The sequence below is a fragment of the Lotus japonicus genome, chromosome 3 (genome assembly GCF_012489685.1).
Source record: "Lotus japonicus ecotype B-129 chromosome 3, LjGifu_v1.2".
Taxonomy (NCBI): domain Eukaryota; kingdom Viridiplantae; phylum Streptophyta; class Magnoliopsida; order Fabales; family Fabaceae; genus Lotus; species Lotus japonicus.
The window spans coordinates 91,698,029-91,725,904 of record NC_080043.1 but is presented as its reverse complement, the minus strand read 5'-3'; the positions used below and the strand labels follow the sequence as shown (position 1 = coordinate 91,725,904).

General features: G+C 33.9%; 2 protein-coding genes and 1 non-coding gene across 6 annotated transcripts; 1 reads left to right on the top strand and 2 right to left on the bottom strand.

Annotated features, from left to right (window-relative positions):
- Positions 1–1,318: 1,318 nt before the first annotated feature.
- On the top strand, positions 1,319–6,268 carry LOC130747367 (uncharacterized). Of its 4 annotated transcripts, none has more exons than XM_057600293.1 (7): positions 1,319–1,448; positions 2,229–2,693; positions 2,925–3,304; positions 4,166–4,203; positions 4,287–4,491; positions 5,066–5,168; positions 6,020–6,268. In XM_057600293.1, the coding sequence occupies exons 2-6, from the start codon at positions 2,246–2,248 to the stop codon at positions 5,066–5,068; spliced, it is 1,074 nt and encodes a 357-aa protein (XP_057456276.1). In that variant the 5' UTR covers positions 1,319–1,448; positions 2,229–2,245; the 3' UTR covers positions 5,069–5,168; positions 6,020–6,268. The 4 variants fall into 4 exon arrangements, with proteins under 4 accessions (XP_057456276.1, XP_057456275.1, XP_057456277.1 ...); XM_057600294.1 differs by having other exon boundaries at positions 1,427–1,448; positions 2,229–2,321; positions 2,396–3,304; XM_057600292.1 differs by having other exon boundaries at positions 1,320–1,448; positions 2,229–3,304.
- A 1,833-nt stretch (positions 6,269–8,101) lies between these two features.
- On the bottom strand, positions 8,102–8,173 carry TRNAT-UGU (transfer RNA threonine (anticodon UGU)). Its single transcript has one exon. It is a non-coding gene; the product is annotated as a tRNA-Thr (tRNA).
- Positions 8,174–9,830: 1,657 nt separating this feature from the next.
- LOC130747362 (eIF-2-alpha kinase GCN2) lies at positions 9,831–26,908 on the bottom strand. Its single transcript, XM_057600276.1, has 29 exons — positions 26,492–26,908; positions 26,334–26,402; positions 26,181–26,240; positions 25,997–26,102; positions 24,525–24,629; positions 23,478–23,867; positions 23,063–23,191; positions 22,892–22,978; positions 22,709–22,795; positions 22,514–22,622; positions 21,034–21,145; positions 19,927–19,981; positions 19,525–19,694; positions 18,564–18,745; positions 17,927–18,072; positions 17,564–17,813; positions 16,197–16,476; positions 15,995–16,088; positions 15,001–15,081; positions 14,700–14,756; positions 14,211–14,342; positions 14,050–14,133; positions 13,795–13,903; positions 13,571–13,707; positions 13,274–13,381; positions 12,361–12,446; positions 11,681–11,783; positions 11,483–11,605; positions 9,831–10,284 (listed from the first exon to the last, which is right to left on the bottom strand). Exons 1-29 carry the CDS (start codon positions 26,632–26,634, stop codon positions 10,174–10,176), a joined length of 3,705 nt encoding a protein of 1,234 aa, XP_057456259.1. The 5' UTR covers positions 26,635–26,908; the 3' UTR covers positions 9,831–10,173.
- Positions 26,909–27,876: the final 968 nt, after the last annotated feature.

Genomic DNA, 27,876 nt, shown 5'->3' with positions numbered 1-27,876 from the left:
AACATTTTGAATCAAAATATATATTATTATTATTGTTATTGTTATTATAAATAGAAAGATTGATATGAAAAATAATCAATCAAATATTAATAATGAGTACATGTATTAAAAAAATTAAAAATACTAATTTAATGTATATACAAAAATTTGCGTGATACAAAATTTATAATTTAAAATACAAAATAATAAGTACATCTGTACATGTCTTATAATTTTTAATTTTTAAATTTTTTCATATTTAAATAAGTAAAAATTTTGAAGTAAAAAATCATGGTAGATTAATCCACAATTATCACTATTAAGAACATATAATTGAAACAATTTTTAAAACATATTTACTAAAAAGATACAAAATATAATATTACACGAAATTTAAATTATAAATAACAAAAGTCACCCGTGCAGGGCACGAGTAATTCCGCTAGTAGAGAGAAAAATCACAAATATTAAGGAGTCCATGCTCGTTAAATTGATAACAAAATTTGGTATATATCATCCACATACAATTGTTAATAACAACTCGTTACAAAAAAAATTAAGTTGTCTAAATACTCAATATAAAATTTTAATTAAATCACTCTATTCATTTTTTGAACTAAAATATATATATATATAACCCAACTCAATTCAGCTCACCAAGAGTTCTTGGTAAAAATCAAACTCATTTCTCGGTCTAATTCGACCTAATTCATCTAACCTATGTTTGAACTGAATTGTTTCACTCAATCCATGTTTATTTATTTAAAATCTAAAGTTGTACAAAATGAAATCATTTTCTTATATTTTTCACCATTCATAAAATTTTGGTAATTTTTTAAAATCAAATAGGTTAACCTTCAACTAACTCACCAACTCATCGTAGGTTGAGTCAAATTGCAGTTTTTCATCATCAAAAAGTGAACCAACCGGACTCATCTCCCTTCCCCCCAAACCTGTGTGACTCACTTTGATAGCTCAACAAAAGGGGTCAATGGGGGAGGAGCAGAACATTGATTTGAGCAATAGAATTAGAATCCATTATTCCACAAGGTTTTAAGACACATTCTTTTCTATCTCATTCCTACCAACTTTCTCATCATTTTTCACTTTTTTTTTTTTTTTTTCTTTTCTATTACATCATATATAATATTTGAAAATAATTTATACACACTTTGTACACAACAGTTTTAATAAAAAAATGTATTTAAATTGAATGTCCACCATATATGAGTACTAAAAGTCATAATATTTTTACTATGCCTTTCCTTTCCATTCCACAAGGAGGCAAATTGGATGATAGCTGTGAGGGAGGTGTGGGACCCAATCTTGTAACACGTGGCCCAACCAGCAAGACGGCTCCGGTGGCTTATTGACGAAAGTACCCCTCCCTCCCTCCCTCCGTGGATTTTGAAATCGTTCTTCTTCTCTCTCTCTACATCACAATCCAAATCCCTAGTTTTCGCATTCAGGTATCGCTTCTCTCTCTCTCTCTAGGTTTGTTTCCATTCTTGTTCGTCTATGCTATTGCTATGCTATGATTCTCAGTTTCCAAACACAACATTAATCATTCTTTATTTCTGACTGATTTTGTGTAAAAATGCGGTTTAGAAATTAATTAATTAATTAATTGCAAATCTTAGCTGCAAGATGTATAATGAACCATTTCAATAGTGCTAATTTTTCACTCCAATGCATAGGTCTGAAGGTTTAGGGGTGAAAAATGGGTAAATTTTGATTGGAGGATTTTACATGGTGTTATTTATGTTCTGTTCCGTGCTGAGTTGAGTCATGCTTGCTTGATGAAATGGTTGGTTTATTAGTTATTACTTACTGATTATGATTTATGAGTGATGATGGATGACCTTGTAATATGTATTGGAGGAAAGCTCAAAGATAAAGAATGAAGTCAGTTACAACTCCATATTTTATATTTCAATTCTTTAACAAAAAAATTATATCTTCTTTAGAACTTTTTTATTTTATACCAAGTCACGGGCCGAGTGTTTCTTTTGCACCTGTTGATAGGAATGCGGTACAAGTTTCAGTCTTCTATGAATACTTAACTAATAGTTTGGAAGGTTTAAAACTATGATTTGCTTGACATCTGCGCAAATAACTTCATGATATGGATTGCACACTTATGTATTTCTTCTGTTATCAGACATATATGTACACAAGGTCAATAGCAAATGATATGGATTAGTGTTATTCAATCTTTGACTGCGTTTTGGATCCTTTGATACGTGCAGGTGGCTTTAGCTACAATATGTATCAAGGAGCTTTGAAGAGGGACAAGTTCACTCGAAGGAGCTCTCGTATTCTCGCTGGTAAAATAAAAGCAGGTGCACCTTCAGCAAAGAAAGATTTTGCTTCTTCAATTAAACCAGCTACTGAAGTTCCTCACTCTTCTTTTCAGTTCCATGTCTGCTCAGATGAGGGAATTAATCTGCATGTTGATTTAAATTTGTCCCCATCAGATTGGACTAACAGGTTTAGAAAAGAGGTTCGCATAAGTGAGAACTTGAGAGGAAACAAACCATGGAGTCTTTGGCAGGATCTCCATGGATTAGAAGAGAATTCCAAAAGGGGGAATTTTTCCTTATTGTCGAATACAAGCTCTGGTCAAATAGATAATTGTGATGAACAGGTCAAATCTTCCTCAAGCATGAAATTGATAAAAGACAATGTTGCAGAGTTAGATCAACAGAACAGAGGTAACAGACCTTTAATATCTCATTGCTTAGCTCCATGTAGCATGAATTCAAAACAGGAAGATGATTTACAGGAAAATCAATCAGCTGTATCAGCTGAGCTGACTGTAAATGCGGTTGATAATGTAATGCAAGATCAATCAACTGTTGAAGTAAGTTATGGTCCACCGAGCAGTTTTATTTCTGGCGCTGAATCTTGCGCTAAAGATATGTCTAAGAGAATCCATGATTCAGGTGCTGCCAATACTACATTCAATAAGTCACTTTGTGATTCTGTTGGCAACTCACTGTCTGAGCCTGGAACACTGGAGCTTCAAAATTCAAAGCCCGACAATGAATATTATGAGGATTGTGCTCTGCCAAATAGTTCTTTCATTGTGAACCCTGGTGTGAGTTGTGCTGGAGCTTCATTAAGTAATTCTGGGGAAATACAAAATTCAGAAGTTGCAAGTTGCAATAAATATACATTAGTTTCACTCTGTGACAATGACGGATCCCTGGAGTTATGTTATCCAAAGAACACCTCGGACGCAGAACAGGGTGGACTAGTAAACTCAAGCGAGACTAATTTCATTATTGATGGGAACGATTTCCCATCACTTATTGAAGAATGGGTATAGTGCTTTCTCTAGCCTTTGAGATGAATGTAACACTTTTTCATTTTTCCTTATTTTTATTTGGGCATAATTTAGATTTGAAATGGCTGAATTATTCCAGTTCCAACTTATGATTGGTGGTTGGTATAGTATTTTATTTTACAAATGCAAGTTCAAAGATCCTTTTCAATAGTGAAATTGAGTCTATTGAGATGTAAATTAAAATATTGTGTATGTCGGACATTTGTGGTTCTAATTTATTAAACTTCCATTTATAATGCTTTGCACGTAAACAGCCCTTGCTAAAATACATGTGCAGTAGACCGTTGAAGCATTTAAGAGGTCTACTTGTACAGAAAAAGAATATCAATGATTCTCATCCTCACATGATTGATATTATTACTAAATGCCATGTCTAAATGGATATGCTTCTTCAATACTTCAGATTTTGAAGCTGTCAAGAGATTTAGAATTTTTACTAACTGACTTGGTATATTTTCATTGCTGGTTGATCAGTATATGCGTGTTGTATTATATCATTATCTGTTGGTTATTTACATAGGTAGCTATTTATACTTCTATGTCTTGTCCTTCATCTTCAGAATTGTCCATTTTTTAATTCACTGTTAGACTCCTATCCCATGAACACAATTTTTCACTTTTCATGTTTGTAATGTGTTGCAGAAGATATAGGGATTCATATAAAAAGAATATTGATTATTTAAATATTGGCCGCCTAAAATGTTTAGATGATGATCTTTACAAGCTTCTTGACTTGTTGCTCTTATGTGCATAATATTTGTCTCTTTTTTTTCTTTTGTTTTTTGTTTAAGTGTCATCATTTGTGTCAATGATATAATGGCATTCTGTTGTTTGCAGGAGGTGGGCAAGACTGTTGATGGAAGGGAGAGTTCAGCGTAATTACTGTTCTTAGTAACAGTTTTCAGCGTTCTTTAGCTTTTCTGTGACTGATTTGAGAATATTTATACTGTGCTTTCAGATGCTCCCAATTTGACGACCCGCTTATGAAATCATGTCTAGAGTCTACTGATCAGGATTCTAAAATGGAGCTTCGCCGAAAGAGGAAAAACAGAGACTCTGAGATTCAAGATTCTAGTGATACACCTGCTACCAGAATTTTAAGAAGCATGAAGAATACTGCTGTGATGGTCCTGCGTAGAAGATCCACAAGGCTAATCTCCAAGGTGCTTTGATGTTTTGTTTTGGCATAAAAGTGAAATTATATACAATGAACACAAAACCTGAAAAGTATTCAACTTGGTTGCAGTGTTCCATTCCATGTCTTAAATAGCATGATGAAAACATATTAACTCCTACATATTGGTTGTTACAGTATTTACCTGATGTTTGAATAAGATATAATAGGACTATAAATTGCATTTCGTTATGTTTTTTATTTTTTCAAATATTAAAACCTTGACTGAACTGCTTTCTAATTGTTTTTATTGCTCAAAATCTTCCAATGCCCCCAAACGAAGTAAAAGGATTACACTTTTTAGTACAAACTAACAACCTTTTTTAGCATATTGATTTTTTTTTTGTTGCCTTGTAGCTTCTGTTGTTTATTTACTGACACCTGCAAAAGCTATTTTGTTCATCTTTTCCTTTTTATATAGCTACATGAAGGTAGGTCTGGAAGCTGGCTTGTGTGCTGCATGCTTTAATTTCTAGATTTTTTTGGGTTAAAAAATAACTTCAATTGAGTTTCTAAATATTTGATTCGACCACGTTTTTATACTGTCTGCTTTTGTTGTTCAGTGAGTTCATGAAGTGCTTTAGTGCGCCATTTGGAGGCATTAGTTCCAGTTTTTTGGGTGATATTATATCCAATGCTCCAAAGTGGGAAAATGACATTCCATAGGTATGAACTTGAACTATCCCCTCATCCTATTTTTGTTTGTGTTTTGTAAATCAGCAACTTGAATATGTTCAATCTTTGGAGAATCACTTTAAGAATTGTCTTGTGTGAGCAAGTTTTTGTAACACATGGATCAGAACTTCGAAATAAACTAAGTTCCAATTCGACTAAATTCTTTTTGTGTTGCTGCTCTATAATTTCTTTTTTTAACTTGAAGAGGTTTAGCTTGTTTACATTTCCAAATAATATGTTTTCACTAATAATTACAAAAGTGATGTTTTTTCTTTCTATTTCTTGTTTTCAACATCTACGTAGGAATAAAGTTGCAAGATGATTTTTCTTAATTATCAATTAAAAGATATCAATTGAAGTTGAAATTAAAAAACAAACTAAACACTCTCTTTGAGTATCTTTTGTTTGGGAAAGCATTTTGTAATTCCATTTCGTATTTTTACTAATAATTGCACCTCATACAGTTTGTTTTCACCATATCCTATTAGAATTTATGAAAATAAGCGGTAATTTTGAAATTCTCAGTAAAACTTTAACTGAAAAAAGATGTTTTTCAAACCAAACAGACTTGGGTTTTCTACATTTAAACGTCCAACTATATGCTGCGGCCTTCTAGCCTCAACAGTGTGCTTAGCTTACCTTGATGACGCTGTTAATCGTGTTAATTGGTTTAGTGGTATGATTGGTCGCGTTGTGTGCTATATCAGTTCAATTTGCCCAACAATCCTCCTGAGTGTGAAATCTTACTATTATTTACTGAATCCACTTAATATAGTAAAAGGCTTTTGTTGTTGCTACTGCTATTAATACTACTGCTAATCATGTTAACTGATTGCTTGCAGGTCGCGTCATTCTTTTTGAAGAGTTATACCACAGTTAAAAATAATGTAGTCATTCAGTTAGATTTTAGTTACAGTTGAAGAATGAGCCATATAGTTCTTTCTATATTTGGTATGTAAAAATTATGGAAGTATTCTGTTTAATATGCACCCTTTAAGATACTACTATTTCCAAGTGTATTTTTTTTCCAGAGCCAACAGTTCAGATTTATAGAATATATCCAACAACCATGGTCAATAAGTTTGATGGAAGATGAGTGCTTGAGCTTCTTATAATATATGCTGATATTTCTTCTCAACAAACCATTTGTCTCGATGCAAGAAGTTTGCTGAACCTTCAAGTTGCTAAAGGCAAAAGGTTTAAGTTCCAATCAATTGTCTGATTTTGTGGACATAAGTTTCTTGTCATTCTGAGTTTCAACCATGGATGCAAAGGATTTTATAAGATCAGAGCTTTCTAATTTATTCTTCTCGAATAAAACCCAAGTTAACCAAGAGTGGCCTAAATATTTGCAATTATAAACTGGAGGAATAATAGGACAGCATGTTTCAATGTGAATCATGTCAAAACTTTCATTAGATTTTGCACAACTAACAACTATCTTAACTATTGGGAAAGGGATACATATCCTTTTTGAGATTTTGAGGATAAATCCTACATTCCTTCTTCACCCAATGCCATATCTCAGCTCATAATCATCACTTTCTTCTCATTCAGCTCATATATATATTTGAATAAATCTCCACATGCGAGACATTCTTTGTAGATATTTGTCCTTAGCGCCTTGATGTTGCTGTCGCTTTGTTTTTCAACAAATACATCAAATGACTTAAAGGTGTGATTTTTTATTTTGGCTTCAAAAAATATACCTACATCTTTTTGTTTGAATCATCAATAATCAATAACAATAAAAAATACCTGCTACTACCTTGTGTTAGAATCTCAACTTTGCATAAATTTGAAAGTATAATTAATTTCTAGCATCTTTCTTGCTCTCCAAGACTTCCCAGTTGGAAAAGATTCAACATGCTTCTTACCAATCTCATGAGTTTCACAAACTCCATCAAAAAATATTTACAAAGGGCAACACAAGAAATATGTTCTTCTTTAGACAAGTAATTCAATCTAGGAAATTGGTAATGCTCAAAATGCATGTGTTATAACTTATAATCAATCACCATTTGATATAACAGAACTCCAGCAAGAAATTTTTTTCATATTGAAATTTCAAACGGAATAGGTGCTTAGGAATTATTTTCACCTTAGAAATTATAGATCTGTCATTTATGTCAATCAACGTGCATAACTCATGATGAATCTGCATGTTATAACTTTTTTTTTATTACAATTGTCTCTTTTTTTTTTTTGAAATGAGACAATTGCCTCATACTTAATAATATGTGATGAAAACTAGAGCATATAAAATACTCCCTATACTAATAATAAATTTAAATAATTAAGTACTTTGTGACAGGCCAATGCATCATAAATTTGTCCCCCTTCCAAATTTTCTGGAAAGTAATGCACTACCTCATGTTTTGATATCTTTTGTAATAAAACCTATAAAATTTGAATTAATTTCTCAATTTGAACATAACTTATTAACTAAAAAGTAAAAAATTGAAATATCTACCCGTAAATCAAAAAGTGGGTCGAGCCTACAATTTACTCACTTGACCCAAAGCTTCCATACCCTTAACAGTTAACACACCTAAGAAAGAAAAGAGCTATTAAAACAAGAGTTATGAGTCACTCATACTTTATATTTTTTTAAAAAATTCTTTTTGATCTCATACTTTATCTTTTTTTTTTTAAATTCTTTTTCATCAGAATTGTGTGCAGCATGGTAAAAGCTTGGTCAAATCCTAACTAACTGCCTCTGCATAGTGCCTAAAATCTTCCCACAGAGAGTACTGATTCATTGATTGCATTCAAATACACGTGATCCTTATCAAATCTATCTCGTTGATTTTTCAATCTTGGATAAATTAGACGTGTTGGTTGTTAGCAGACACTGTGGATGTTGATATTGATAGAACTTCAACACATAAGTAAGAAAATGGAAGAAAAAAAAAGGAAAAATATGCCCTCACGCAGGATCGAACTACGGACCTTCAGTTTACAAGACTGACGCTCTACCACTGAGCTATAAGGGCAACACGTTGTTAGGTTCAGTGTTTTCAAAATATAAGTATTTATTAAAGAGAAAGACTTCCGCCTATAACCCACTGAATTTAAGATATACCTTTTGAGTGATGATGATGATAGAAATCCTTAAAATGATAACAGCATTTTCCAAGATTTGAAAACACTTTTGACACTGATTAAGATTCGTTTATGTGAAAATTCTCTCTTGTTTTCTCGAAGTTTTTATGTATATTTCTCTTATAAATATTCACATGATTCCACATATGAAGAGGGATTGAAACTTCAACAAGAGAAAATATGAGAGATTCGTCTCCCCTTTTGATACACATAGGAGTTTAACATTTAGACATTCTTTTGATGCTTATTTGATCTTATCAATTGAGTTAGCCCTTAATCATATAATATTAAATTTTAGTTAATTAAATGATTCATGATTTTTTTATTACATCATCTTTGCTACATCAAAGTAATTTTTTTGGCATATATAGGAAGTAGGATAACTCTATATATCGATCAGTTCTTGCAAAATAACTCTTTATGCCTTTGATTCTATATCTAAGGCTGTTATTATAAGCACTTAACCTTTTTCAATTTATAACCTAAGTCATAAAATTGAAATATTTATAATACTATCTCAGTTTTAGTATGTTTGTTGTTTTAACATTTTCCATTTATTCTAACGTATTTGTTATTTTAGAAATTGAAGACGTTTTATCTCATTTTATTCCACTTATATCTCCATTTAACAATTTTTATCTTACCTATCACACTCTATCTTGACCAACAACGGACATACTTTTAAAACTTCCTAGGTAAACCACAAGTATTCTCCACTGATGTGATCTTTCTTTGATCTTAACTATTAGGTCAAATTATAAATGACTACGAGTCAGCCTCTATTCAGCTATTGCCTTTTACTTCTTATTCACCATAAAAGGGTATTCATATTATAGTCTAGCTTAAATAAGGATGATATCGAAACATCATATGCTCACATAATGACGGATAGAATAGACTTTATCTCAACCCCCACGCGTTTTATTTTAAAGTGCATGCTAACATTTTTACACAGTTGGAATCTATATTACAACTTTTATTCCAGCGTCAACAACCATGATTTCTCTTCATTTAAAAAATGAATAGTTCTCTGATTGTGAAACCATATTAATAGTTCTCTCACTCATTTTCTTCTCTCAGCCAAAGGTGAAATATAATGTAATAATTCGACAAAAAAATGCAATGTATAAAGAAACAAAACATCTGTGTTGCACGGGTACGGGTACGGTACCCGGTACGGTATTGGGTACGCGATTTTTGAAAAAACAAGGGTACGGGTACGTTAGATATATGTATATTTTTTTTAATATAATATATAATAAAATATACATAATATTTAAATATAAATAAATTATGCAAAAAAAAAGGCAAAACGTCGTCGTTTTGAGCCAGGAAAAAAAAAATATAAAGGCCAAAACGACGTCGTTTTGAGCCAGGAAAAAAAAAATAAAAAAAGAAAAGCAAAACGTCGTCGTTTTGAGCCCAGGAACCATTTTTTTTTTGGAACGGGTAGGTACCGGGTACGTACGCACAGTGTATGCGTACCGGGTACGTACCCGGTACGGGTACGCGGCCAAAACAGTCGTACCCATGCAACAGAGCAAAACATGAATACCAACTGCTCTCAATATAAGAACAAGAATAAAATTTCAGTTGTTCAACAACAGCTACTTTATGCACCTAAATAAATTAAAACGAGTTTAATACTATATACAAATTTCATTTACATCATCAAAACTAACCATGTAGAGAAAAAAAAAACTGAAAAAAGCAAGATAGAGAGAGGCGGGATCAAATAAAGCTGCAAAACTGATATACACAATCTATTCTACTCTCAAAATCTTCGTTCAGCTGCTGAGTGAAGCATAATCATCATTATCAACCAAGAACAACTCCATCCTCTATTGATGTTTGAAGGCAAAACAGTTGAGTTTCAAAAATCAATAACAGATCAAATCCAGATGGAGGGGTTTCTAAATTGTGTTGCCATAGCATCCGATAGAAACTTGACAAGGTTTTTTCTCTCGATACTTTTCTCCTTCTTAAGTTCAAGGTGTCGAACCTGCAGGCATTTAAATCAGTTAATGAAGCATTGTCTTAGGATCAGCTCACACGCTCTCATGTAGGGTATGAATACGGTTAGGGCAAGAAAAGCAGACCCCAGTGAATACACACAAATAAACAAACCAATATTCAAAGGTAAAATTATTAGATAGCTGTTTCAAGCCTTCAATAATAATAATAATAATAATAATAATACTCTTTCTCTTACTAGTTACTACTATTATCTGTTCATTTATGCTATAACCATTGGGAAGTTAACCATATCAGAGATTCAAAGAAAATGCCAGAAATCAATGATAAGTTATCAGATAAAATTTCGGATGCGGGCCTACAGGGTACAGAAAGAAGAGATCATTCTAGGATCGAACTGTAATAACAGAGAAGGATAAAGAGCCTATTACATCAGTTATAAAGATCAGTAGGAATTAAAGTTATTATTAGAATTCAGGGTTAGCATAAATCTTCCCAAAAAGCTAGTTTAGGCGTGAGGGTTGTTCTATCCTTTATAAGAACTATTTTGGCTATATCTCTAGTTAATGTGAGACTTCTCAACACACCTCCCCGCACTTAAGGCTGGACATCTGAAGCGTGGAATTTGCAGGAATGGACACATCTAAGATAGACTCTGAATAAGGAATACCATATTAGAATTCGGGTTAGGCATAATTCTACCCCAAAAGCTAGCTTAGGAGTGAGACTTATCAACTGTTATGATGAACTCTCAAAGAATTTTTGCATTCGTAACAGGTGTTTTACACCATAGAAAAGAAAAAAATAGTATCAATCTTGATTCCCTTGAAAAATCATTCATCAATGTCATTCATTATCAAAATCCTCCATAACTATCATATACTACAGCCACTTCATCCGCCCTACCACTAGACAGCTCACATCCATATTTTTTCTCATCACTGCTGCTATAGTCATTCTTGATCATATTCAATTCTTCTAACTGGTTCTTTCCGTTGCTCACCAGCAGAATTATTTGTATCTTTATCTAGAATAACCTAGTTCAACTTGCATAATTCATACAAATAACAGTATCTGATGTACTAGATGGAGGAGGAAGTCATGCAGTGGAGTTCTTTTGATATGACATTCCCTATAATTGTAGTATGTATGTAACGTAAATTTCAATAGAAAATCACTATAGAATCCGAGAATGGAATTGCAATTTGGAAATCATCCCACAATACCTTAACAGAATCTGTCAGAGAGAAACCGGTATCCGTCATAATGACAAGACACTTGATATCGTGTTCATTAGCATACTCATACTGCTCCGTAAGACTAGGATCATGGGTGGGCACAAATTCAGCCTGATGACATGAAAGATGAGTGAGCATAATCTTGAGTAATAATACTCAACTATGCAGATTAAAATTGTTATCTACCTTGAAGTTCTCCTCCCATAATTCAGCAACTAGTTCCATGCGCTCCTCCAACAGACCGCCTCCTCCTTTTGAACAGACAAGAATATTGGTGCTGGCTTCATTTCTGACACAGTTGAAAAAGTCATGTGTGTATGTTTGTAGACCACCAGCAAACAAGCCTTACCCCACAATATGTTTGGTTTGGTATTGGTGCAAACGCGAATGTGATTTCACGTGTCTCAAGGTATCAACGGAGAAGCCAGAATTTGCCACGTTGAGTTTAACTTGGATCGGAGAAGCAAGATTTTGCCACGACGAATTCAATGTGGATCCACATTGAACTCGACATGGCAAAATTCTGCTTCTTCGATTCACAAGTGTGTTTGAATTTCCGTTGAACTCAACGTGGATCCATATTGAACTAAACATTTGATCCATATTGAACTCAACATAGCAAAATTTTGCTTCTTCGATCCACGTTGAACTCAAAGTTGCAAGTTCTAACTTCTCCTTTGGTACCTTGAGATACACAAAATCATGTTTATGTTTGCAGCAACGCCAAACCAATATACTAAGTGTTTGTGTTATATGTATTAAAAGGAAAAAAGAAATGAAAAGAAAAGACAATAACCTAAGTGGCAATGAGTTTATAAACTCTTAATTAGCAAAACCAAGGAAAGCATGGGTTGAAAGACACTGACCTATTGGGCCGAAAATCTACTGGACAGTTCTGAATTATTGTCTCTAGTGCAAGACTAGTCCCCACACCAGTTGGAGGATTCCCTTTCTGGATAGAAAATAAGAAAAGTAGTTAGAAATAATATAAAATTCAGACGAAAGAAGATTCAGGTTGTCTAAGACTGCAAGAAAGCAAAGGCCATCAGGAAAGATAGTTGAAACCGATATGATCAGGGAAAATGTACCAATAAATATTGAGTGCGAGAGACAATCCAGCACATATCAAAACTAATCAATGTTTTAAAAACATGACCAGTCATTGAGCAAGTAGTATTGGTCAAGGTTAAATGATTCAGTGGTAGTCGAACGATACTTGAATAGGTGATAATTAAGTATATTTTTATTATATAATATATTAAGTAAAAAATTAGAATGCTATATTAAGAAATTAAGTCAAATTAAAATTAAAATAATATAGATCATATAAAAGATTAACAATAAAAGGAAAATAAAATCAATGTATAGGGGTCGTTTACACAAAAATCCTTTTAAATTGACAAAAAAAACTACCGCTTCAAACCAATTCTTTACACAGGTTTTTTTACCGGTTTAGGACCGGTTCTAATCAATTTTGAGATCAGTCAGTTTTTTGGTTGAACATATTCGAACACTTGGCTGGTACCCGGTTCAATCGATCAAACTGCCTGGCCCTGGTACTTATTCAAATTCAGGCAAACGAGTTGAAGCATAAGGTACTAGCACACTTTGTGATATGCAAATAACAACCAAATTATACAATGGTTATATCAAAGGAATACATTATAACATTCTAAGCATGTTCAACTGTAAGGGAAATAAAGAGAGAGAAAATAGTATAAAAGATACAAGCCATGTAAATGACAATCAGAAAAAATTAAATTTGTATGCATAACCTACATAGTCATTATTCCACAACTGATGAAGCAAATAGTCATATCGGCCACCAACAGCCAGCAAGACACCTTCAGTGAGTGATCCGGGATTGTTTTCCTTCCTTAAGTATACCTTCCAAGAAAAGTTCAACTTCATTGAGTAAAACATTGCATACATATTCTAGCCTTTTTTGCTTCCTTAATATGCAATGCCAAGAATTATCAGGCAAAATAAATAATTCAAATATTAAAATGTGCCAATAAATAGATTCCACAATGGTCTAATCAGTTTTAAAACAATAAATAGACAAATATATGGTACCTGAAAAAACATATCTCTATGATAACTTTCAGTTGGTGGCATTAATGCATCTATATAGACATTTTTATCAATCCTCCAAATTCTCAAGAGACTGACAAGCTCAGACAACTCATCAAGGGCCTTCAATGTACGCTTATCTGCATTAGTTTACTATTTTCCGATAAGCAAGAATTTCCTCATGTAATGTGTAATCTTATATTATATCCTGACCATAACAAAAGTACCAGATGGAAGAGCTCCTCTTAGTCTGGGAAGAGCCTGATCAGCAGAACCACAGAATCTTAAACCTACTGTCTGCAACCTATTTACTGTAGCTTCTGCCAAATCCAGTTCCTGGAGAAGCATTAAAATTGCAAATAAATAAATTTCAGTTAGAATTTGGTTTCTTTGAACATTGTAATTACTGAAATTGAACTATGACAACCACGACAATACTTATTGCAGCCAAACATACAAGATTCCTTCATAATTTTGCTCACCTGCAAAAGCTGCCGCCTTATAACTACCCATTTTGATTTCCTTTCTGAGGATTGTGGACGCAAAGAACCCATCATTGAAAGAAGCTTCAAAAAATTAAGCACCATTCATACTATAATCTTACAAACTTAATCCAGCTTTCATAATTGCACAGCTAACATACCTCTGCTACTTTAAGTCTGTGTTCTACCTTGACTCCAATCCATGACCAAATTGCATCCAGGAGGTCAGCATGGTTTAGATGAATGTCACATAAGTCTGCATGGAAAAAACAAGTGACTATGTCCCTTGTGACCTGTAATACAATTAAAAAGGTAATTTTAGTGCCACAAATGACCAACATCTTTACAAGACACAGAAATGTATCAGAGATACAATGAACAAATCATAGGTTGTGTTGTGAATACTCTAGCCTCTGTATTTTATTTTGAAAAAAATATGAAAAAGTAAAGAATTATTGACTATGATAATGAAATCTACATGTTTAAAAAGATAATGAAATGTACGACTTGCCCTTTTATAGCCAGAACCAGAATTTATAACTACTTAGCAGCATAAAGCTATCATGGACAACTATTTATATCACCATGCCTAACTAAATACAGGAAAGGGAAATACAACCAGTCTAAAAATATACAATACAAAATAGTACCTTAATGACCTCTGCCTCTGTCAAAGCTGAGGCACCACCAATAATGTCAAAATCTCCCTGTGGACAATGGTGACATATTATATGGGTTTGGATATGCAATACAACTTGTTTGAAAGATTTATGGAAAGCATCAAAAACCATTACAGAAGTTCCAAACAGATTGTTATGGTATACAAGAGAAAATTCCATGACAGTTTCATATTCTTCTTCCCCCAAAACTACTAACATGGGAGAATTATCAGTTATAATTTATTTTGCCCCTTCAGATTGACTCAACCAATAATAACATGTAAAACCGTACCTGAAGGTAGCGGTTTGGTGCTGAGTGTCCAACTGCTCTTCTGTAAACACATGATATCTCATATCGTTTGAATGAAGATTTCTACACATAATTTAAATATATCTCTCAGAATTCAATCTTTATGCCTTGCTGAAAGCCAGCTAAAATAATAGAGAAGCAATGCAACATTTTCTTTCTTTCTGATGTAGATCAGATATAAATCACTTTTTCCTTTCTCTACACTATTTTTTTTTGTTAGGCAGGCTGAAGATCTGATTGGCAAGACTACTGATAAGCCAATAAAAAATCTTTCCAGAAAACTCTAGTTTTAATATTTTAAGTAAGCTCTTTTCTTGAACATCAGTATAGGTTACGTGCAATCAGTTTTCTGCTTTCTCTGTTTTCCATTACCATGGGATTTAAAAAAAAATTAAAACATTCCAAACACAAAATTTGGTTTATAAACCAACTCAAATCCCATCTCTTTACATTCCAAACACATGAATAAGAACAACGAAATCAATTTGTTAACTCTAAATCTTAATTGATTCTCATTTAAGCAGAATATCGCCTAGATATTCTCTTAGGAGGAACAACTCCAACAAAATTATAAGCACTATACAAGAACAAAGGCATGCTAGAACAAGCATTATACTGTAGGTATCTAGGTCTCATGTTTTATATTATCTCATTGACCACATAATGCCATCTAATCTTACTACAAATAGTCCAGAAAAAAGTTATGATGCAGAAGAATTTTAAAGTGAATCTTGAAGGATATTGTGATAATATCAGTTTTACAAATATCATGCTGTTCTGTTTGAAGAACAGGATTTATATCTATAAATCCAGTATTACAAACTACAAAGCATACATTTCTCTATCTATTAAAAGCATTATTGGAAAACTCTAACACCAACCCATACTACAAAGAGAAATTTTATATTTACAAACCTCCTTACTTCAATGGTACACCAACTACTACAAATAAAACCAAAGCTAACATATCCAGTACCTGGTTGGATATAATCCAGTTCACAAAAGGCAAACGCAGTTCATGGCAAAGTTCAAGCATGTCTCCTCCATGGGTCAGAAGTTTAACTGCATTTCTGCTCAACAAAAGTCAAAACCAGAAATCTTTTATTTAGGCTGTCAGTCCACAAACATCTATGCCAAGAAGTAGTAAAGCTGTAGAGTATTTAAATAAAGCTATTGACCTATTAAACTGTGGGCAATCATCCAATAATCGCATTGTTGATATTTCTAGATGCCTTGCACAATGCTGTCTGAAAATTTCCCTGTGGATGTCTACAACATAATCCCGAACCTCAGTTACAAAATCTGCATACTGAAGGGATGAACTGTTATCTCCAACTGAGCTCAATCTACCAATCGGACGAATGTGTTTTGTGCTTAACATCTCTTCATCAAAAATAGCATTTAAAACTTTGTCGTAAATGCTTGTATCCTCTGATTTCTGCATTGTTCGTAGGATATCTGAAATGGAGAACTAATACTGCATCAGAATAATGCAAAAAAACAAACCAAACAGTAAAAATAACAATAAAAATTTAAAATGAACTCAAAAGAAGGAGCATACAATTCTTAGATATTTGTAGTCTAAATTAATATGCCTATTTCACCATGCCATTTTACTTCGCATTATTATTAGTAGTACTTATCAAGACCATCTGATTGTTTTTATATGTTTAATTGCACTTTTGGTTGATATCTCTATCTTCTTCGGTTCTTACCAAGTGTATTGGCTGTACTCACTCATGGCAACTTTGGGACAAGGTTCACAATTATTTTCATGCTCTGACCAAGGCCAAAACAATGCAACTTAGGTCTGAGCTTCGTCACACCAAGAAAGGCACACAACAATTTCTGAGTACCTTCTTCAAATTAAATCAATCATTGATTCGTTCACAAGTATTGGAGATGTCATAACCTATGTGCATGATCATATGAACATTAGTAACTTCCATAAATTTTTAACCACCGTTGAACACAAATTGATGGGAGTCCATGAAGTTCATATGCTGTGTCAGTTATTAGGCTGGTCTGCTGCAATCATTATTAAGCAGATTATTAGGCCTAATTGTAACCATTATTTTACTATGTATTTATTGTGTTGTATAGCTGTTATATTTTCTGCTGTAATTAGATTGTAACTGTAATTTCTCTTGTAACTACAGAAATTGATTATGTCTATGTAAGAAAGCAGAACCAGCTAAGAGCCAGACAGTTTTCCAGAACAGCTTTCTTGTATTCTATCATGTCATCTTCTGATCTCTGACATGCTGCACAACATATTATATAAATATATATATGTATATATATATATATATATATATATATATATATATATATATATATATATACTCATGAGTCGAGTCTAATCTATAATTTTCCATATCTTTCATTGATTGATTGCCTTATGGGGTTAACGTTATTTGATCGGCGTAGCTGGCCCCACATAGTGGGATAGGGAAATGAATTCTTTTGCTGGATAACATGCACTATTAAGGTTCTATATAAGAATATAGTATCAGAATGCACAAAAAATGTCACAATCACTTGCCATCCAATAATTCAGACTCCATCCGTGGGGGAAATGCATTCCGGAGAAGTTCTGTGGCAGAAGGGCGATCTGAAGGACCTGGAGACATTAACCGCCTCAATAAGGATTCCTGTTCTGGAAACTCAGCAACCCAAGTAGGTGGAAGTTCCCCTTTTTGTTTCAGATCAGATAAAACAACATGTCTCTCCATTGCTGTCCCAAATGGGTGCCAAAGCTCAAAGAAAACCACCCCTAAGCTGTACATATCAGCCTGTAGTTCAAGTAAGCACAAGAATTACGAATTTTTGCTTAAAACAGACAAAATAAATGGCTGTAGAAGATGTAAACATAAAACAACTAGCTAGAATAACCAATGTTCTACACCTTTTCATCAATCTTGGGCCATCCTTGCTCAATTTCAGGAGCTGTGTAGAAATATGTTCCAACTTGGCCAGTACCATCAACGGAAACTCCAGTATCAGCCACATGACCTAGATCCTGATCCAGCTGCTCCAACTTCAAGAACTTGGCTGAAAGGAAAAGGAGAGTAGAAAAAATGATTTTCATCTACTAAAAACCATTACTCCCTACAAGACTAGAAGTCTCAGACTTTAACATGGGGTCATTTTATATGATATTTAAATCGAATTCAAAAACAGGAAAAACACAGTAGTAGAGGTAAATAATGTTTTTTACAAGAAAGACATGAGCATAATGTCACTGTGCACACAAATGGAGAAATAATAAAAGAAAATGTGCTTATATTTGCAGATGTTTACCACTGAACTCAACTGCAAATATAAAAATGCAATACAATGATGACGAATTTCGCACATGCAAATCAAGATGCAATTGGAAATCTTACTTACTATTTCCAGGAGTACATATATTCCAATTAATTCATAAGCATCATCCATTCATATTAAAGTTATCCATTGTCACAATAAACAAGATAAAGAAAACATTGGAGAACATACATGAAGAGAAATAAAATTAACAAATAATGGATTCAGAATCTTACCAAGACCAAAATCACCAATTTTAATATCATTGCGAGCATCAAAGAATATGTTACTTGGTGTTAAGTCCCGATGAATTATTCCTTGTCCATGTATGTGTGCCAATCCTTCCACTATTTGGCGAAACAAATGCCATGCCAGTTCTTTGTCAAAATTATATGATTCAAACACCTGGCGAAGTGTCCTTTAATCGAACAACCCACCCCCACAGGAAAGTAAAAGGAATTAAATGTAGTGAAAACAATATAAAGGACAACAATGAGTGTGCTTGTTATGCATGTTAATGTAATATCCAAGGAATTTCAAAACTAAATCTTGTATCCCCAATCTACTCCAATTAACTCCATTTGTTGTTGCTGATAATTTTGAAATTCCATAAAAGAATAATTACAGAACCCAGTTAAAAGATAAAAGAAAAAGCGAAAAGTTATGTATATTAAGTTATCATTGGACACATAAGATATTGCAGAGCATATAACTTTCTAGGCAGTGGCCAGAGTTTGAGAGAGTAGAATTGTCTGAAGACTTAGAACAACTTGTTATTAATATGCAAATATAATTATCCAAGATCTAATTGATTAGTGAAAATTTGAAAGGTTCTTTATTATGTGGTTATCAAATTTCTACAGAGTCAACAAGGCAACATAAAATAGCCTGCCTTAGCCTGAGTCTATGACACCATCATCACTTCCTGTAAGAACATCCTAATCTGAGTGCCTATTCACTTCAAGCTTACAATATAAACTAGTACACTCCCCGGTAAACCCATGATGGTAATAGTGTTATCAAATATGTGCCATGGCCCATGGAAGAACTCATGGCGGGTTTTTGCCTCTCCGTCTTGGCTGATATCCCGCCATAATCCGTCATCACTATTTGTCAAATATGGCGGGGTTTTGGCTCTCTGCCATCCACCATAAACAACATTGGCACATAAAGAGTGTAACTCACTGAAAATCTTACCTGGGACAGTACTCCATTTGTATGTAGAGGTACGTTGATTCCTGCTGATTTTCATGCCCGGTGGCATTATTGGAGCTTGCAGCTTTATAGCTAAAAGTAGAGCTCACTGGAGTCGATGAACCCCAGGAAAGGTCACCATCAGAGTCTGCAACTCCAGTTTCAAACCATGCCTGAAAGTTTTACAGATATTAAAATCATAAGCAAAAAGATTGTGGAAATTAGAATCATACTCTTTCGTAAATGTGTGCCTCTTGGAATATAATCATAAATTATTTACTACAAGTTACCATGTCCAAAGACCAGGGTGGGATTACAGTTAATGTAAAAATAAAAGGAAATAAGGAGACTGATATAATAAACATCTCAACAATAAACAATTAGTTCAAAAAAAAAAGTTTTTACCTGATAATACCGAACAACATGTTGATGCTGTAAACGAGAAAGTGTAGCTACTTCCCTGATTGTCTCACCAAAAATAAATGGATAAGAAATGGCAATAGAGAAATAAATGCACGGGAAAGAGAAAGAAAAGATAAGAAAATGGGCACAACTGGCAGTAGTAGAATAGTGACATTCCTTTTTTTATATTTTCCAACACATGAAAAAAGAAGTGAGAAGTGGAAGATTACAAAGGAAAACTTATAACATCAAAGCACGAAATAAGACAACAAAAAAGACAAATGAACTTCGATTTATACTTACATAATCGAATTGACCTAGAAAAAAGTCCTTGTAGGGATGTGTCATGAACCAACTATTTCAAAAACTTAAACAGGTGGGTGAAGATATATGAATGATTTTTATATTATATTTCTAACACGCCTCCTCACAAGAGCCCACTAAACTTGAAACGTAGAAAATGCATGCCCACCCACCTTATGCTGAAATTCAATTTTTTTCTTAGAATAATGTGGGTAGTAAGGATTGAACTCCATACCACTTGGTCATAGGGGCTTTGGTACCATGTTATAAACCAACTATCCCAAAAACTTAAGCTGTTGAAGACACATGAATGGTTTTTATATTATATTCTAACATAATGCAAAGAGAAGGTATATCGCACTGAACACTAGAAAACATATGCTATCCTCCTCTTATTCTTCTACTTTTCTTTAATTCTCCTTTGCAAGTCATTTCCATTATATGTAGCGGAACCGTATCAATCAAGTAAAAATGACCAGAACATCTTGATCGTTTCACAATTTTATTTCAATTCACTTTCACTTGTCCTTTATTTTAGTTTAATGATCTATGTTTAATAACATCTCTCTTTTCTTTTGGTCATCAACAAACACGAGCTCTAATTTTAACCTTGATTCCTTTAATGTAATTTAGCATACAACTATAAGACAAACTATTTGTTAATATTAACCAATATGATTGTAAGGCATGGGCTATAATTATTTAATCATGCATTGAACCATTGACATTGGTGACAAAATTACACATTAAAAAGTGACAGTTTTGCCAAGACTACAACGAGTTCCTTCCAAGTTAATTTAAATTTACCTTAATATTCGGTCACGCATGCTTTTGTCTTTAAGGCGAATTTTCTTTACCGCATACTGCCTTCCGTCGAGTTTATTTTTGCACAGCAAAACACGACCAAAACCACCATGACCTATTTCCAAAACCAAGCAAAACCTATTAGTAAAGGATTAGAAAAATGAGAAACCTCAGTTAACTATCTTACAATATACTCATCAAAAACTTTAACCAATAAAAATAAAGCACCATTTCCAAAGAAGCAGTTAAACTATAATTATTAAAATTTTCTGTATACATATGGGGAGACAAGTAGTCAAGTTCTGAAGGAGTGGAAATTGGACCTTTCTAGCGTAAACTCTTCAAATAACAGGCTAGGAAAAAAGGTCCACTTTGCAAGACAATCAAACTGCTAGCTAACCAAGGTCTACCAGACCTCTCCGTTGTAATTGAAAGAACAATTTACAACCAATGAAGTTTGTTAGGATGTATCAATGGGACAATATAAGGACAAGTTTGATAATAACAGATTAGTATTAAGGAATAATTATACAACTCTGGATGTGTTAGAGCCAGACCTCTCCTACTAATTCTGGAATTCGAGAGCCAGTTCTCTCCTACTAACTAGACAGATTTTATGAATATCTAAACTAACAAATACACTTCCTATTTAATAACCACCCCTAGGCAGTTTTGGTAGAATAAACTGATGTAAATAACTAGCAATAATTAACCCACTAACTGCACTTAACTTCCTATAGCAGTTTGCGCCTCCACTGCTTGAGCTTATCCTGGCTGTGTCCTATGGGGGTTTCTCCCTATCAAAGTATGATTTATGTTAATAAGTTAGCTCAATAGTTAGGCCAGAATTAGAAGTTCTCTAGAAGGAAAAGAGTTAGTTAAATGAGTTTGGTTAGATAAGTAGAGGGAAATCCGATTGGGGAGGGTCATTCTGTAAAGTTGATAGTTTGAGAGTTAAAGGAGAGATCCTTTGGGAAGGGGGAAACCGCTTGGGAGGAATTATCCTCTCCATTTCCTTGCAATAAAACATTGTCATTCTTTATCTAGGTTTCTATCAATCTTATCCGACTTACCAGGTCTGAGAATGAGAGAATGATGGAGACACACATGGACTGTTGCTAATAGAATCAAAGAAAAAGATACAATTGAAGAGAGAGAGAGAGAGGATGAGAAAAGTTTGATTGAATCGCATTGCTGAACTTCGATTCTGATATTATATCTTTATATAATGCTAACTACACTCTAACTCCCTAACTACCAGGTTAGTTAGACTGTTACTCAAAAGCTACCAACCAATAACATAAACTAACTTCCTCCAAGGGCAGGATCACATACATCCGAGTAGGCTGAGATAAATATGAACACATTGGAAACCAATAGGCTGAGATAAATATGAAAAAACTCAATACCACCACGGTAAACATATAGAACTATACATAAAAATGTATATAATTCAAACAGAAATTCAAGAAATTCCTTTTACCAAGAGGTTGTAGCTCCTCAAAATCATTCAAATATCGAGAACTATGGGGAGTCCTATTAGAGCCTCCAAGATCAGATGGTTTCCAAAATTGTGATATTCCGGATGATGCCTAGACAAAATAATCAAACCAACAAATAAATAAATAACAAATTTATTGGTATGAAAGAGAATATATGACCCCATGGATTTTCCAACCAGGTGTTTCTGGACGACACGATCAAAGGATTTGTTAAAAAGGGAAGGCGGCTTAGATGCCATCTCACGTGCCGAACTAGAAAAGATCTGGGAATATAAGTCACAAGAATTAGGAACATTGTAGAACTGATATTATTAAAAAATGAAAGAATAATTTTATTTGATAAAACAATATTTTTATACCCCTAAATTGTACATCTCTGTTGCTAATTGTGGCAAAGAGTCAGCCAATGTTCCATTTGAAGCACAAACAAGACGAAGGATGTGAACCTAATGCAAAAGGAAGAAAAACCAAAGTAATGCTAAGCAGAATTGTCATGTGACAAACTGATAATGATAAATTTTTATTTTTACCATTATTAGATCCTTTTCTACTGTTTGAGATGCTTGCAGACGAGGGGAGGCAGAAGACACAGATTCTGAAGACTCACTTCCATACATATCTTCGTTATCCTCTGTTGTATACTCATCGCCAATAAAATACTGCAGGTGCATATATAGAAAATAAAGAAGTTGGCATAAACAGATGTCTCAAACAGAGGCAATGGATTCAAAGATTTTCCTGATAAATATAGAAACATCAATCAATTTTGGCAGTTAGCAAAATAATTCTGACCTGATAGAAATAATGATGATTACATACAAAACTATTGCCCTAATCGAGACATTAATGTAGACTATATAGAAATAAAAGAAAACAATAGCCTGATGTCAAACAAACAACAGCACACAGACACTTACAAAATGCAAGCCATGTCCTTCATATTACCTCTTTCTCACCTTCACTGTCGCTCCCTGCATAATCCTCCACCAGAGATTTGCTTGAATGAGTCAAAGATAAGCTAGTGTTGTCATCTTCACTAACTTCTCCAACAGTATCTAATTTGGCAGGAAGTTCTGGCATTGTGTATAGTTTTTCCTTACTATTGGATTTCTTTTCCTGAACCTCAAAACGTGGTTTTGAGGCATCTAACTTGGAGGGAGGAAGGGAAGAACTTTTTCCAGAAGTTTCACCTATTCCAAAACCCCAAGTCCATGACTCTCCATAGCCACTGAAAAGGTCAATGAAGCCATAAACAAAAGACCTATTCTTATTTGAAGATGCGATATCCTTGAGAAACAATTCTTCATTGCTTTCCGTAGTTGAGTGTAAATGCTTCTACAATTGGAGGATATAAACATATTACCATCAGTTTAAATAGAAAAATAACTTGTTCTTAAGAATAAAAAAGATCAATCAAACATAATAAATAGAGTCTCGCTTTGACTAGATATGGCTACATAACTGAGCTAGCTTTTCGGGTAGAGTTAGGCCTAACCCAAATTTTAGGATGGTATCAGAGTCTACCTATATTTGTTTATTGGGCTAGCCATAAATGGGCCACCTGCAGATGTCTCTGCAAACTTCACGCTTGAGATGTCCAGCTCCGTGTGTGAAAAGGGGTGTTGAGACTTGAGAGGTCTCACATTGACTAGATATATGGCTAACTAAGTTCTTATTATGGTAGAACAATCCTCACCCTTAAGCTAACTTTTTGGGTAGAGTTAGGCCTAACGTGAATTCTATGAAAGAATTATTAAAGAAATTAATAACAGTAAAATTTAGCAGCAAGCCAGCAATGAGGTCAGAAGTGTTTCCAGTAAATAGGGAATTAATGAACATCAACACTGACTTTTTCAATCTTATTTTTCTATTAAAAATAAAATATTAACCAATATTGAGTTTATGATAAAAAGCGTCAGTGAATAATAATAAAATGAATGAAAAACAATTAGTTATGATAGCTTGGCACAAAGCATGGAATAGTAAGCTCACAGATTCAGTTGACTTGGCAATTGGCTCAATTCCAGACAGAAATTCTTGAGCAGCCTCAACCAAATTAAAGATCATTACTCGTCCCTCCCTAGCATTTAAATTAGCCTGTAAAGGACAAGAAAAAAATACAAATGCATTTTACTCCTTCCAAAGTAAGCAATCTAGAGGTTAGGGAGAAAAGAAAGATGCAGGAAGAAAATAGTAGTTATCACAAATCTTTTCCTTTCCTAGAGAGAGCAAGAGAGAAGGAGAGAAGGGGAAATACAACTCGCGGGACATCAAGACTCCTCAAAAGCATGAAAACGGGGAAGAGGGGATCAAGAGAGTGACAAGGTTTTACAGCCTCTTCGCGGATTAGAAGTACCCAACAGCAATAAGTTCAACGTAAAAGAGAAGCCATAGGTGAAGAGATAAAAATTTATCCACTTAAACTTGGAAAAGACAGCAAAAGACAAGTCATTGAAAGGCCAACTGAATCACTCATTAAAACCTCCACCAGAATAACTACTTTCAATTACTCTCCGAGTGTCCAGCAAGTGAAACAATGACATTATGAGAAATTAAAAGAGAAAGTGACACTGGAAAATTCAAAATAAAATCATACACCAATATACTCAATTTAGTAATCTGCATCCTGCCTTTCTGGTTCCAATGTTCCATGCATCTCAATATTCAAGCCTACCTCAATTTCCCATTAGAAATTCAACAACGGTTTAAGGATTTTTTGCTTTATTTTCATATATTGTTTTTTCAATGTTTGAAATACTCTTCTAAGATTGAAATACTCTTCTGAGATTGATCTCTTTCATTTTCTTTTGTAAATATCACTATGATACAGTGTAATTATTAGGACAGGTACTTATTTTCCCTTATTTCCATTAGCTGGAAATCATGTACATTACCCTACAAATATTAGACCTCATATAGTGAAAATGATCACTGAATAAAATTAATATTATTCAGATTGTTTCAACTTCCACCTTGCAGTGACGGGTGACTGGTGCGGATTAGAATCCTATCAATTGTAAACTCCCTCAAGTTAAAATTGTGTTTATCTCTCTCTTCATATGTATTAAATAGGTAAACTCTTTAAATATTTATGAAGAGATGGATAGACACAATGTTACAACTGATATAGTCAATTCACTTGAGAGGATCCTAATCCGACTGGTGTCCTATCTATCAACCTTCGCATCAAATAACAAACCCACTCCATATTTCTACCTGTATCCACATTTAGGCCACAAAATTTTAATTTATTACAACACAGGATATTATAACATTGTGTGATCTACATAGTTAGCCCAACTTAATAGGAAAATGCTTGGTTGTTATTATCCAAATTTAGGCAGAGGATTAGAGGAAGCATCTACATAGCACAACACTTTCATACTCAACCACCACAATGCTACGCAAAGAAAACGTGCAATCTATCAACAACAGGACAAGAGCTAATTCCCAAAGAACGGCACCTGATCGTTAAGGAGTGACAGGAGTCTATTAGCATCAGCTTCTGATAAGTCATTCTCAGGAGTAATCTGCAACTTGGGAGATTTATAGGGATACCCTGGCAAGCACCTAGCGAATCGATAAATAATGAGAAATAATCGATTACTGTCTTTGCAGGAACAACAAAAGAAAACATCACATACATACCTAACAACAAGAACAGCAGAAACATCTAAATCCTCATAGCCCATGTCCTTGGAGTAAGGCCTGTTGAAATTCCAATTTCAAGCAGAAAACAATCAACAAGAGAATAGGCATTGATAATCGATAACGCTATGATACAGTTATCAGAAAGCAAACCTGATCTTGACAACTATTTGAGGATGCGAACCGGGAACAATTTTGCAATCCTCTTCGAAAATTGCACATCTGAAGAAACAAGTAAGAAATTAAGGTCAATCGGATTGAAACTGTGTTGAGAAACGAATAGGAGGTTAGGTTAGGTTAGGTTAGGTTACAATGCAGTAATCTCCTCGGCGAGTTGCTCGTTATCATCGGCGGCGAAGGGAGAAGCGTGGTCTTTGGAAGGTGTTCTTCCCTTGCTCCGGCGACCACTGCCTCCGCCTCCTCCGCGCTTCTTCTTCTTGGAACTGTGTCCCATTGATTCGTCGCAATTACAAATCAGCGTTTTCGAAATTCAAAATCCATTGATTGAAATTTGAAACTAGTATCTATCTGCGGAGAACACGAAACAGAGAGTAGTGAATGATCGAGAGTGAGTGAGTTCGCGAGATTTTGATGAGAAATTGGAGATAGTGAATGTGAATCAGAGATACGAGAGAGTCAGAGATGGTGGCGCTTCTTCTCTTCTTTCAATCTTCCTGCAGAAGAAAACGGTGCTAACATTCACAGTCTCACTGTGACATCACCAAAATGGATGTAAGTGTTATATTCAAATTAATTTTGGACTAGATTCAATCTTTTTTAGGGTTAAGTATCTTTTTTGTTGCCTGTAAAATAGCTTTGTTTTCTTTTTGTTACAAGTAAAATAGGTTATTTTAATTACTTGTCTTGCGAGTGAAGTTATTAAAGTGTTTAGGAAATAGTCTGATTCTTCATTAGAAGTCAAGCTTCGACAACGGTCATGTGTTTGGTTCGGTCGCTCAAGTGTTTAATGAAGCTGGTGTGACATTTTAAAATAAACTTTATTCACATATGTAATTAACAATTAAATTATTGTTTAAAAAATAAAAATTAAATTAAAAACAAAAGAAAAGCAATTAAAATATTTTTTAGAAAATAAATATTGCAAAAAACTCTTGATAATCCAAATTTATGAGTGTTCTTCAAACCAAAACCCAACAAGCACATTACCCGGCCCAAAAATATATGAACAAACCCCAAAATTCATCAACAAGCCCATAAATCCCAACGCATTACTTTCCCACGAACAACCCATAAACTCATCTCAAAACCCCAAACACATTAATCATGTATGGAAATATGTTATAGTGTGCATTGTCATTAATATGTGTGCTCGTTATCATCTTGAAGCAAACCCGATCTTCACAACCATTTGAGGACGCGAACTGGGAATAATTTTGCAATTCTCTTCGAAAATTGTACATATGAAGAAACAAGTAAGAAATTAAGATCAATCGGATTGAAAATGTGTTAAGAAACGAAAAGGTGGTTAGGTTACAATGCATAATTCTCCTTGGAAAGTTGCTCGTTATCATCAACGACGAATGGATATGTGTGCTTGTTATCATCCTGCACACATGCAAATCTGTTATAATGTGCATCTCGAATGGATATATGTGCTCATTATCATCCTGCCATCACAATTAATAATGTTTTTTCTTATGCTTCCTTAATTCCTCTGTATATTGTTGTGCTACGT

Excerpts from the sequence above, each read along its gene's own strand:
- LOC130747367 (XM_057600292.1), top strand. The coding sequence starts at position 2,246 with ATGTATCAAGGAGCTTTGAAGAGGGACAAGTTCACTCGAAGGAGCTCT. Across the intron at positions 3,305-4,165 it reads CATCACTTATTGAAGAATGG|GAGGTGGGCAAGACTGTTGA; the intron begins GTATAGTGCTTT and ends TGTTGTTTGCAG. Across the intron at positions 4,204-4,286 it reads GATGGAAGGGAGAGTTCAGC|ATGCTCCCAATTTGACGACC; the intron begins GTAATTACTGTT and ends CTGTGCTTTCAG.
- LOC130747362 (XM_057600276.1), bottom strand. The coding sequence starts at position 26,634 with ATGGGACACAGTTCCAAGAAGAAGAAGCGCGGAGGAGGCGGAGGCAGT. Across the intron at positions 26,241-26,333 it reads CAAATAGTTGTCAAGATCAG|GCCTTACTCCAAGGACATGG; the intron begins GTTTGCTTTCTG and ends GAATTTCAACAG. Across the intron at positions 21,146-22,513 it reads TGAGGAGCTACAACCTCTTG|GTCATGGTGGTTTTGGTCGT; the intron begins GTAAAAGGAATT and ends TTTTGGAAATAG.